This window comes from Cynocephalus volans, chromosome 8 (assembly GCF_027409185.1).
Source record: "Cynocephalus volans isolate mCynVol1 chromosome 8, mCynVol1.pri, whole genome shotgun sequence".
In the NCBI taxonomy this organism is placed as follows: domain Eukaryota; kingdom Metazoa; phylum Chordata; class Mammalia; order Dermoptera; family Cynocephalidae; genus Cynocephalus; species Cynocephalus volans.
In genome coordinates, this window is record NC_084467.1 from 142,040,098 (window position 1) to 142,053,846 (window position 13,749).

At 40.0% G+C, this 13,749-nt stretch overlaps 1 protein-coding gene across 1 annotated transcript in view; it reads right to left on the reverse strand.

The window, feature by feature from the left end:
- Window positions 1-13,749, reverse strand: part of LOC134384409 (procollagen galactosyltransferase 2-like) — a 76,530-nt gene that overhangs the window by 13,369 nt on the left and 49,412 nt on the right. Inside the window, exons 4-7 of the mRNA XM_063105929.1 lie at window positions 12,425-12,535; window positions 8,001-8,118; window positions 5,457-5,591; window positions 1,574-1,778 (exon numbers count right to left, since the gene is read on the reverse strand). Of these exons, the coding sequence (XP_062961999.1) occupies window positions 1,574-1,778; window positions 5,457-5,591; window positions 8,001-8,118; window positions 12,425-12,535 (569 nt within the window). The remainder of the gene's footprint in view (window positions 1-1,573; window positions 1,779-5,456; window positions 5,592-8,000; window positions 8,119-12,424; window positions 12,536-13,749) is intronic.

Below are 13,749 nucleotides of genomic sequence, written 5' to 3' on the forward strand. Positions count from 1 at the left end.
AGCAAAGGGACTGGCACAACTGGAAGGGATGAGAAGGCCCTGACTCTGCTTTCCGTCCTGGAGGAGTCAGAGCAAATCACACACCAAGCTGAGAGAGGCCGTTTCCATTGACATTGACAAAAGAACCTCTGTGAAAACTTCCAGTCCACCTGAGGATTGCTTTTGCCCTGACACAAAGCCTAAAAATGCCTACACGTGGCAGAAGGGTCTGACTGCTCTTGCAGCCAGGGGGAAAAATCGGCTTCATGCATGTCTACCAAATATTCTCATTCCTACCAAATCTACAACTGACGGGTGGGACGCCTATGGCTTTAGGATGGCCTGATGTGTGAGCTGTAGCTTGAATTTGTACTAACATTCTCATCTGCCAGCAGGTCACCCAGCTGCCTGGGTGTCCGCACGATCTCTTTCACCCTGATTTATGGCCACAGTGAGCTTATTCACCATCTTCTCGGTTTCTAGACCCATTTTTGCAAGTGATCAAGTGGCACATATCTAGTGCACTGATAATGGGAACGACTTCTGTCAGGAAAGTCTGCACTACCCTACTAAAAGTTTGCTTTGGTAATGCTGTGCATCTTCCTGTTGAACTGCTTTTGTGAATTACGTCCTCCCTGACAGCAGGCGTAGGGTGAAATGAAATTACTTTCCTTCCTTTTGACTTGTCTTTTTCAGAAAGCCTGCAGACCCACAGGAAATACTTTCTTAGTGGTTCACAAAAGACTTCAGTCTGGCTTTGCCTCTCCTTTCAAGGGGACTGAGGTAGAGACTGTTGGTCACCTTCCCATATCTGGTCTCTCCTCCTTGTAGAGTGAGGGAATTGGGCTCGTGACTGCAGGGAATAAAAACGACATTCTGAGCCTCCCTTAGAGCTGGGTGTTGTCTCTGAGTAAGTCCTGGCGGACAGGATGTGCATGGACGTGCTGTGCTCAACTTCTGGATTGTACCCTTGAAAGGATGAAGAGCGTCCCCCCTTTCTTTCTCTGCCCTGGTGGCTGGAATGCGTCCAGGGTGGTGAGATGTCCTGGGTCCTACAATTAAGGGCACTGCCTCAGAGAGAATGGAGAAGCAACCTAGAAGAAGCCTGGGACTGTGAAAACGCTGTGAAACAGAGCCAGCATAGCAGCTCAGGCTTTTGTGAGAAGAAATAAGCTTCCATTTTTAAAGTCTGGGGGCTTTGTGAGTGTTGTTCTGGGCCTCTGTCACAGTTCCCTACTTAATAAAGGGACTACTATAATAACAGCAATGCAGTAGCACCATAGGGAACCAGTCACCTTCCCAGACTCCCAACATCATCCTTCTTCCAACTCTGCCCTAAAAGAAAGTGGATTTCTAGGTGAGGGCAGTCCTGGCTCTGGGTGACTGGTGCTCACAGGGACAGCCACATAGAGGATGCTGGCATGGCTACTGCAGACAATTAACTGCCTCTGACACTACCTGGAAAGAAAGTGTTTTTTTTGTTTGTTTGCTTGTTTCCTGAAATAGGAGTGTTTCTTAATAAAAGGCACAAAACAAAGGAGCTGGTCATTTGCAGTGTTTCCATGGTGGCAGTACACCCAAACACAAATGGTACCTGCTTGCCTGCTGGAGAAGGCAAAGACGATGATGTCATCAAAGGTCCAGGTGTAGTCCTGGTGTGGGGGGTGGAAGGTCAGCTTGTCAGAGGCCTCCTTCCTGAGGTCGCTTAGGAAGGTGGAGTGGACCATGGGCACAGGGAAGCAGCCCATCCGCTTCCACTCTCTAATCTGAACGTAGTCTGGGGTCCGTTTATAGAAGCCCTGTAAAAGAGCAAATAGGTGGGCTGTGCTCTGATCTGAAGCCTTCCTCTTTCCCAGTCATCTGCTAGGCTGATTCCGTTTAAGTCATCACCAGTTAAACAGAAGCTCCCGGACAAAGTCACCTTCACTCCTCCTATCTTGGCCTAAGAATTTCTGAATCAGCTCAAGAAATACTATCTACGTATAAAACAATACTAAGGGGATCTTGATATCAGAAATAATTTGGATTTCAGCATATATCTTGATTTAGTAATTCCATAATAGTGTATTTTATGTTGACTTATGATTGAATGTGGAGTCTGAGTGTTAAGAGGTGGTGGGGCAGAGCAGTGAAGAACCCAGGTTCTAGTGTTAGACTGCCTGCGTTTGGATCCCAGCTCAGCTGCTCATTGTCTGGGGGACAGTGGCCAACCTTGCAGTGCTTTTTCCTCATCTCTAAACCAGGGATGATGGCACTGTCTACTCCACGGGGTTTTCTGCAAAAATTAAGTGAGGCAAAACCTGCAAAGTGCTTAGCATAGTGCCAGCATCAAGAAGGCATCAACGAATATTAGCTAGTATTAAAATTACATGATGGATAATATTTTTAATTAAACATGCATCACTTAGACATACAAATAAGTGCCTTCTTTCGATGCAGTTACTTATTCAATATTCTGGTGGAGATGTGACCGCTCCACATTTTGGAGGGATTTGTCTTTTGAAACTTCCTTCTGCACGAGCACACAGGACAACAAATTCCCTTACTTTGTAGTTTTAAATACACTGAGTTTGAACAACTTTGGCATTATCTAGCTCATTTTCTCTCCAAACTAAACTGTTCACTCAACAAACATCTTATGAGTACCTACCATAAGGGGTCTTCAAAAAGTTCATGGAAAGATTCGTATTGTCTTTTACTTCTATTTTTTCATGAACTTTTAGAAGCACCCTCATATAATTCAAGCTGATCAGCAAATAAGACAGCCCCAGACTTAGCCCTCATCAAGTATAGAGTCTAGTGGAGGAACTTACACCCCAGGGGCACCTACTATAACTTGACCATGTCCAACGCTAAAATCTGTTCCAGAAGAGACAAAGATGTATCTCAATATACTACAGCTTGTGAAAGTATGTGAAAGCTTTGAAAGGATTTCCAAAAATTTTCTAGGTGATGACAGGCTCCTTGTCTACTTCTCTGACATGTTCTTCAGTGTTTAAGGAGTGTTCTAGATGAGCTAACCCTAACACAGACCACGTGATAAGGTACATGATCAGAAGATGTGAGTCTTATTGTCATCTCAACCATCTGTTAGCTGTTTGATCTTAGCCCATGCTTAACCTCTTTGAGCACGAGTTTCTTCTCCTGAAAAATGGGATAACAGTTGCTAAGTCTGTCTCATAGAGCTGTAGAATGAAGTACGTGTGGTAAGGTGTGTGAAGATACTTTGGAAACTGTAATTCATTATATGAAGTATTATTTTTACTATAATTTTTGATTAGCTCTTAACTTAAGGATTGTTTAACATCCTCTGTGGATTCTCCTAACACTTCAGCTCATGAGCATTCACCCAGGGGAGAAAAGGAACACTGGTTCTTTAAAGGACTGCCTAAGGACTCATGTCAAATGTAAAGTTCTAGTCTACTTAAGAACAATATTCTCAGAATGAGAAGCTTGGAAAATTCATGATGATGATGGATCATTGAATATCCTGGAGGTGGGAGTGGGAGAGAAGGAAACAGAGAAAGAGAGAGAGAGAGAGAAAGAGAATTAATATGCCTCCTGCAGAGAGACAGAGGCAATGAATGGGTCTCTTTTTCCACATAAGTTAAATCTCATTGCTAATAATTCCTGTTCATTGGTCAGACAACATCAAGGTCATTTTGTTTTGGAGGTGTTTATGGGCTCTGGAAAACAGGGCCTGCCTTGAGCTTATGAAGTTATTGGCCATTTCTGTTCCTGCCCTAGTTGAAACCTGACTAGAATGGGGGAAAGCCAAAAAAAAAAAAAAAAAAAAGAGGGAGGAATATTAGAATTGCCCCTAAGTTGCTCAGAATTTAGTTTTATTGTGCAAAACAAGTGAGCACATTTCTCCTATTTGCTTTTAATGATTAAAGCAAGTAAGGAGATAACAGAAACTTGGAGACTATGGTCAGTCACTAGGATAACCCATCCTCGTTACTGGAGTCAAAGCATAATTCATTAAAAGAAACCCTTGAGTGATTCTGCCTCGTGGAACACTACAGACTATTCACTGAGAGTAAATGAATTTAAACTAACCTCATATAACGTTTTCTCCCAAGGAACTGAATGGCCTTTATAAATATGAACCTATTGCCTCCCTCAAAGTGATAACAAAAGAGGACTGCTTCATCCAGTGTTTACTGGAACTGCTGATTATTAAATTTACAGGAATTCTGCAAACCAGTTGAAATATTGGTAGCTTAAAATCTGTAAAAACAAAAATCATGTTTAATCCCTACTATAACAACATCTCAGATAACAGCTTTTCATATTTTTAATAACTATATCATCAAGTAGTTATACTGCATTTTACATAACCTTTCCCTTAGCTTAAACAACATGTAAGTTGTTTGCGTGGTGGGAGAATTTACACGATAACAATTGGTAAATGCTGTGAATCAGCCCCCAGAGACAGCCAGTTATAAAACATTTATCAGAATACTACCGGCCTCATTCCTCAACCAAAACCAAACCAAATATAAAAGAGAGACTCAAAATTGAGCCCTCTGGCCATGAGAACAAATATATCACTTAATATATCATTTTTCTCTTAACCCATCTTTATCCTACATGAATGCATATTATATTGATTGGTTTAATTTACCTCTCTAATTCATTAAAAAATAAAAATATAACCAGCCATAAGCATTCACTGCAACAGGCCTCTAGATTTTGAAGATTTTATTATGCAATAGAGAAATGAGGAAAATTCAAAATTTGTTTTTAACTTGAATTTTGTAACTATAAGCTGCCATGATAGTTTTAATTATTATAACTCTTTACAAATAAATTTGGCAACATATCAAAGAATCATCAAAACATTTATACTCTTTGACTCAGTCATTCCACTTCTAAGAAACTACCCTAAGGAAATAATCTTAAATACAGAAAAGGTTATATTAATCATAATGGTCATTATAATAGTAAAAAATTGCAAGCCACTCAAACATTGTTCAAACTAAAAGAAAGGCTGAGTAAACTGCAGTATAGCCACTTGATGATAATGTAATTATTAAAAACATGCAAGCTTCTATCTGTAGTGCTGTTATAGTGCTGGGGATAATTTTTTTTCCTTTTTTTTTTTTTTTTCCTTTTTTCCATTTCTAAGTTTTTCTATAGTGTTCTTACGTTAATTTTCTAATGACAAAGAAAACTCATGTAATTTCTTTTTAATTCCCTGAATCGGGGATTGGGGGAGAATACAAAACATTGATTAATTTGAAGCTCTAAGGCTAAGCTCTTTAGAATATATTCTTCATAATTAATACAGAAGAACCCATTGGGTTGTGGCATTGAACCTGGATTTATGGCCTTTTCTGAAAATGTTTGCTCTAGTAACACAACGACATGCATGTTTCAAGGGAGTAAATGAGAAAAAGATGAATGGGGCCACTATCTACACAGTGTTACCTTTTAAAAACCCATAGCCTTAATTCATTAGCCAAAAGACTTGCCTGAGGTGTGATTCCGCACCAGAAATTAGAATACAATCCCCGAGACTCCAGCATGGGGGCCACAATGGTTTTGTTTTCTGCAATCATTAGAATGAGGGTCTGTGGATTAGTCAGGAAATTGTCGACATCTATGAACTAGGAAAGGAAAAAGATAATATCAGGTGAAAACGTACTTTTCAGTAATGGGTTCAAGAAATCCCAACACTTCTGAAGGATTTGCAGAAGCTTGCTCATGAGATATGGAACCAGCTATCTCTATCTTCTTTATTGAAACCCAATTCAGCTGGATAGTTTTAATTCATTCAAAATATATCTAGTCTAATTTCCACATGTTCAACTTTGCACAAGGCACCAAGCAATGGATTGGTATTGCCGGACTGGACACAAACTCAGCCAGGGCTCAACCTATGCCTTGGCTGTAGTTTAAGTACAGGATGTTAATGGCTCTCAAGTCCTTAAAGATTCATTCAAAAATACTTATTGAGTGCCCACTCTAGGTACAGATGGGCAGACCTATTTAGGTTTTATACAGTAGTGCCAGAATGTCCCCAAACAGGTCCATCAATGCTATTTTAATGTTACAAGTAGAATTTTAATTTAAAGTGCATTATATCAACCCACGGTAACCAGTGAAGCTATTTCCCATTTTAGCAGAAGTCCACATTAATAATGATTTATTTGTAGAGACAGTGCAACAACAAATTCTAGCATATAAAACAATGGGGAATTGGTCAACAGACACAAAGAATGATTGTGTATTGTAATGATGAATAAGCTAACTATACTGATCTAACCACCACACATTGAACACAATTATTGAAAATCAATGTTGTACCCCACATGTATGAATAATAAAAAAAGAAAAGAACAAAAAAAGCACAGTGAACTGTAGACTTAAAAATGGCTGAAATGATAGATTTTAGTTATGTTTTACTACAATGAAAATAAATAAATTATCAGAAGCATTCATTCTTATGAACCCCAAAATTTTGTGGTCCAGCATTAGTACACTTCAATGACGTTGAAACAGCTATGCAATGTTAAACACTGTCAGTACAATTTCAAAACTCCTATGAAATTATTTGTGTTGAAAGTGTCTCTGATACATTTTGCAGCAAGATAACATGGAAAATGGAAGGCAGCCTTGGTAAATGAGTCTATCTCCTGTATCTAAGAATAAATGGAACTACTTTGAGGAAAAGCATTGGTTGAAGTTATGTTTATAACAACATCATTAGCCATAGCATGAAAAAAATTTCTCAAACCATTTGAATTCCCAAAATAAATTTTTGAGAGCATCAGGGTAATCAATCTTTTCATCTTGATTCCTCTAGGAAATAAATTAAATTTGGACTATGTCAGTAGCCATAAATGCCAGCTATTCAGCAGTATATGTTACGACATAGTAGTTATGTTATTCTATGTCTCCCCAATTATCTCTTGCACTTTATTGTCTGTAGTATATGACTCAGTGAGTACTGTTGGATCGTTTTCTTTCTTGTTTCCCCTGCGAAGGAAGCAGCAGCTTCAAAGACAAAATTTTAACACATAAAAATGTATTTCCAAAAATATACAGCCTTGTACATAAGTCAAAAAAAAAAAAAAAAAGAAAGTGTGTGATAAATTATTGAGCTGATTTTTGCTGTGCTTGAGGGGCTGGGGCAGACACAGGTTAAATGTATTCCTTTATGAACCAGAGTCTATCGACAGGGAGCAGATGTCCATAAATGTAGTGAAACAATATTAGCTATGTTTTATTGGTGTTATTTCTAATTTCATACTGGAAAACATTTGCCAAAAAAATTTGGGGGGCCACAGATGAAGAACTTAGTTCCCATGAACTTATGGAGAAGAAAGTCTGTCAATTTTCAAAAGGGAAAAGAAGACTGCAGAGCTCCTTGTTAGGAAGCTGTCTGCCTTTCCAACTGTGACTGCTTCATCTAGGACAAGAACAAAATATAACATCGATTCCTAATCATCAAGTCCAGCATTTACTGGACCACTCTGGAAGTTCTAAGGGAAGTGATGGAACCTCTTTATGGGAGAAATTCCCCATGAGACCCAGCATAATTGGGAGCAACCAGGAGGCCAAGCAAGAGATGTCACTCCTTAAATCACTCGGGAGCAAAAGGGAAGGGAGGTTCAGAGCTGTTCAACTGAATCTCTTTTTATATAATTATTTCTCATATCCCCAAAATTCTTCCAAAAAGTGATTAAGACAATTTATATTGCTTTACCAACAGGATTCCTCATGAACTAAAACATTTCAGAGTTTCTTATGCCTGTGATATGACAGAGACCAAATAATTCAGGATCATCTTGGCTCACTCTCTAGAAATGCATGTCAGAAGCAGGTCTGTGATGAAATCCAGGCATCCTCACATCAAATTACTAAAATTTCCCTTTTAGTCTGTATTAAAAACTGGAGGAGGTTGTGCCTAAGTACAAGGTTGTTTTGATTGTTCCCATGGCCCTGGTTTTTGGACAACGGATTTGGACACATTCTAGATAACAGCTGTCAAGAAATGAAACATCTGTTTTTACCAGGATGTAGTCTGACCATCTTTCCCTCGCAGTTCGAAGGGCTGCCTGTCGTAATTTCATCACATGGGCAAACCGGGAGCTTGGCCAATGCTTTGGTCCAATTTCATCAGGATGAGACCTAAAAGAATAATAACAATAATAATAGCTTTTAATTATTGAGTGCCTACAAGTACCAGGCTCTGTCCTAGATGTCTCTGTGTACTAACTCATTTAATCCTCGGTCAACCCAAGGAAGTAGATACTATTATGGTTATCAACATCCCATATTGCAGATAAGGAATCTGGAGCAGTGAGAGATTAGGTAACTTGCTGCTCACTATATACATAAGAATCTTTACAGGAAATATTTTAATGGGTTCTAACAAGATCCCTATGAGGTAAGTACAACTGTTCTCCCCCTTTTACAGATGAGGATATTGGTGTGGAGCAGTTAAGCCTTTCACCCTGTGTTATACAGTCAAGATTTGAATTCAGGAAGTTTACCCTGAAAGCTCATGTCCCTAGACACTTTTTTATACATCCCGCCATCAGATAAATTTGGAAAGGTCATATGTAAAAATACAACTCTCCCAGGAAGAACAAAGATTTGATTTACTCGGTAGAATCTCAGTAAGTAATTCCATACAGCTTAACCCATTGACCTATCTCAGTTAAAGCGAGGCCATGGGGCAGATACATAACGTCACTGGTATCTATAGCAACATCCACAACACAGCCAGGCCCGGACCCCTGCATGCCCACAAAGGCAAGTGGGTCGGTCCATCCTCTAGAACCCTTCTGAAAGCTCCCAGCTGGTATGGTCACTCACTGGTGCTGTCACAGTAGCCCCAAACTGGCCACCCCTTGAAGTTCTCGTAACTGCATTGGCAATGTACTTATTTTAGTGAATGAAAAATCACAAAAACAATGAGACTTTAACTATACAAATAAGGTTGATAAAACTATGTACAGTACAGGAATTCTCTGGAATGCCTTCTCCAATTATTGCTTCAACAAAAATCAGTGGAATTTCTGTTGAATATACTGCCAAAAAAGAGAGAAAGGCCTTCCTTATTATTTTTCACACCGACCTTGGCATATAATATATTTAGTCAAAACCTGGGTACAGAGAATGTTACCAGGATGCAAGGCACGAAATCTTTCTGTGCCATTTAAATTGGGCTGAATTCCATTATAAGGAACTCCCAAGGGGTGTTTAAAATCTTTTACAGTGTTCAAACTTCATTGTTAAATTTTTCTTGTATAAAGACCACATGCTTGCATGGTTACATTAAGAGAGAGAGACTAGAGGAATAGAAATGTGTTCTGGGATGTCATTTATGATTATTATAATACAAATTTGGCTTTCAATAAATTACTTATCTTGGGCAGAAATTCTGGCAACTCATTCATGGTAGTTCTGTAATTTCTTAATGTGGAGTTATAGGAGTCTTGGAAACATTTACAATAGTAAGCGTTAAATACATTACATTTATACTTGTTCTTATTCACTCATTTGTTCATCCAACAAGTATTAATTTAGTGCCTGCCAATAATACAGCACTGGGGGGAAATATAAAGTGTTTGTATACTCTAGCCCCTACCAGAGAACCTGCCATTTATTTAGAAATATGCATAAATTGCACAGTTGACTAATAATGTTACTTAAGCATATTGTTGTATCAAAAAGAATGATGTAAAAAATAAGCGCTACAATTGTTGAGAGGAAGGTAGACCTTTATACCTGGAACGAAGAGGAATAGCTTTCTGTAGTGGGTATGATTTGGGAAAAGAGCTGGTTACAAAGAAGAAAAGGGCCTTCCAGGAACTGCATGGGCAACAGTTCGAGGGTTGAAAATATAAGGACATTCTGGATGAAGCAGATTTTCTTTTGGGAAGAAGCAGAAAATATGGATGCTCAGTTAATGGAATCTTTTAAATAAAAGTGTCAGGTATTTGAACTTTGGTCTGTAGGTACTGGAGAGCCATTGGAGTCCTTTTAATAGAGGAATGAAACTATTTCATTTGTATTTTAGGTACATTGATTTCACAGTATGGTATGTAGGATGACTTGGAAATAGAGCCAACTAAGAAGTTGCTATGGTTGAGTTTCTGGTCAAGATGGTGGAATAGATGGTCCCCAGAATCACTCTGTCCAACAAATCAACCAATTTACAATGAAATAAAGGTAACATCAGCCAAACTAGTGCCACTGCAGCTCAGGGGAAGAGGAGGAGAGACCTATGGAGTTCATGAAGGTGGGAGAAACCATGAAGAGAGAAAGAAAAAGCTGCTCCGAGAGTTTGGGCCGCAGCTGTTTTAATGCTGGAGCTGCTGAGTGCATGGAGCAAGAGGCAGCAGAAGCTGCAGCTGTGTCCTTCAGATGGAGTTACTTGGAGGTGGAAGGGGAGAAGAGGGCCTTGGTGGCCCCCAGGACAGCAAGATCACTAATAGGGTTCCTGTGGACCCCTCTCTGAGTGAAGAGTCAGAACAGCTAAAAAAGGGGAGCCATTCAGAGGCTGGTGAGTCAACACAAGGGACCAGCACAGGGCCCATCCCATGCAAAGAGTTTGGGGTGTGGGCAGCAGGGAAGACGGGCCCACTGGAAGAACACTGGGACACAGCAAGGACAGCCAATCCGCCCCCTAATCAGCACAGGACCACTCAGAGGAGACTGGTCGGGAATGCAGAATTGCATGGGGTGCAGTTTGATGAGAAAACTCGGGCCCAGATCAGAGTTTCTATACATCCCAGGTGCACCAAGTCTCTGGAGAGCCTGAAGTACCTGTAAGGTCACCCATAAAACCCTGAGCTGCACAAAAAGCCTTCCCTAGGGAAACAGCAGCAAAGCAACAATTTAACTCAACCGCACAGCTCAAGTACTGGTTCCCACAGGAAGTTTCCCCATTTTAGAAGTAAGCAAAGGACTTAAAAATTAGTTACAGCCCAGGCACACCATTAGTGCTTTGAGGCCCACCAGGGAACATGAGGCATGGAGCCAAGGACAGAACCCCTGCCCACAGCCACTCACAACACCAGCACCTTGGGGCCTGCCCAGGGGCCCAAGGCATGCAGCTGGGGACCGGAACCCCTGCCCAAAACCAGGCACACCTTGCCAGTGCCTCAGGGCCTGCCCAGGGACCTGAGGCATGGAGAAGGGGACTGGACCCCCCACCCACTACCAGGCACACTGCACCAGCACCACAGGGCCCGCCCAGGGACCTAAGGCATGTAGAAGAGGGCTGGACCCCCCCACTCCCACAACCAAGCACACCACATCAGCACCTTGGGGCCCACCTGGGGACTGGAGCCAGGGACCAGGCTCTCCTCCCACAAACAGACACACCACGCCAGTGCCTGGGGACCCACCTGGGGACCTCGGGTGTGGAGCCAGGGACCAGACACTCCCGACAACCAGGCACACTGCCAGCACCAAGGAGCATGCGAAAAACATCACCTCCATGTGGGTGGCCCACCACAGCCACCACAATAACCATGGCTGCCATGAAAGCAGCTAGATGCCACACCCACCATGCAGATGGTCCGCCAGCCACTGGAGTGCATTGACACAAGGAGAGTCACCAGTGGAGATAAAGAAAAGAAGAGGATGTCTCTTTCCACAAAGCCCATTCCAGAGTGACAGAAGCAGCATCTGCTCTGTGATAATATTGGGGGACCTGATCACACCTCTCAGCATTGGACAGATCATCTAGGCAACAGATCAACACAGTAACCACTACTCTTTCAGAAGGAGAGAAGAAATCTAGGGTAATTAGAGGGGGGAGGGGGGAGTGAGAGGGGGAGGGGGAGATTTTGGACAAGGGGCATAAGGAATAACTACGATGTGTAACAATATATATGCTAGTAATATTTATTTGATCAACATATCTCAATGTTGAACCCCAAAAATATGTATAATCAATTTTGATTCAATAAAAAAATTTTTTTAAAGAAAGAAGTTGCTATGGTTACAATTGGAAATAACCTACATATCCATCAGTAGAGGACTGATTAAATAATTATGATATAGCCATACAATGTATACTTTCCAGTTAAAAAAACAAAGCTCCTTAACTATTTTTATATAATAATGACCAAGACATGATAAATAAAAGAAGCAAGGTTTGCAAACTTTTCACTATGATCCCTCAAGTATAAAAGGTTTATACTCAAAATAAGAATAAATAATAACATTTACATATATACTGCTGTGGTAATTTATTTATGAACTAACAAAAAACTGAACTTGGCTGGCAGCCAGGGAGGAAGGAACTATGAAGATCTGTGAAAGGAAAACGTGGCAGGTGTTGGTAACGCACTTAAGTACAGAGATGAAAGACAATGAAACGTCACGTGTCTGCAAGACTGCAAGCCTGAAGGGCTGCAGAAGTGGTTAAGAAGGAAGGGTAAATAAGGAGTTTACAAAATTCACTCTTGTTACTCACTCTGGTTCATCCATAGGCCTCCACTCCACATAGTGATAGAGTCTCTGTACATTTTTTAACCACTCCCTGAGTATTTCAGTCATATTATCCACATTGTGATCAGTGGCTGCCCTGCATGAGAGAAAACGCAGTATACTTTAGTTATGTCATCCAAAGAAAGGGGGGGAAATCCAAAGGACCCCATTCTAACTGAAAGGAGAATGATCAGTTCTGGCAAAAAATTGTATGCGTGGCAATAATGTCTTCACGGTCCAAACTAGACAATGAATTTCTGAAGTGAGAGATGCTGCTTAAAATCATCTTTATATCATGAGTTGCATAAACAGGGTTTAGCCAATTGTAGAATTCATAACGATTGTATTAATAAACATATGAAAACACAAAAACAGTATAAGCAAGAAATGAATTAACCTAGAGTCAGTTAATGAGTCTTTTTGAAAATTTTCCCATTTGTTTTACTTTTTAGTTATCTAAGATGTAAATTCTGCTAACATTTACCTTCAATTTAAGCAGCAATTCAGTTTCATGTTCGTTTCAAGTCAATTTTTAGGTCACAACAAAATATCTAGTCAGTGCTGATTTAATCATATATATAAGAGGGTGAAACCACAATAATAATTCCCAATATAAAACTTGAAATCTAAGGTATCTTCACCTACCTATTTTGGGTTTATACAAAATACATTATCTTCAGAAGCCTTCAAATATCGTATGTAAAACTTGTTTCTATTCTACACTGAAAGCTTAAAAAATGATTCCACTTCTAACAGGGCTTAACTCACTTATTAAAATATTTTCAAATTTTATCACAAAGCAAAACCCAACTCCATGCTGTATATGAGATACATGTGCAAATCAAAGTTATCCAGAACACCTAAAACTGAAGAGATAAACCAATGAAGTTAAAAAAAAAAAAAAGGAAAGAAAACAGGGGTTATAATGCTGACATCAAATAAGGTAGAATTCAGGCCCCAAAATATTAAAAATTACAAAGAAGGAGACTTTATAGTACTAAAAGATGCAATTCACATCAAAGATAGAGTAGGTATAAATATCTATGCACCTTCATATAGTACAGGGGTTGGCAAACTTGTTCTTTAAGAGGTAGATAGTAAATATTTTAAGCTTGAGGCCATACACTCTCTGTGGCAACTACTTAATGCTGCCATTGTAGTAATAAAGCAGCCATAAACAATATGTAAATGGATGAGCATTGCTGTGTTTCAATAAAACTTTATTTACAGAAACAGGCAGCTGGTCTTCAGGCTGTAGTTTGCTGATCCCTGATACAGTAGAAAGTATAGAAACTTCAAAGAAAAACAGAA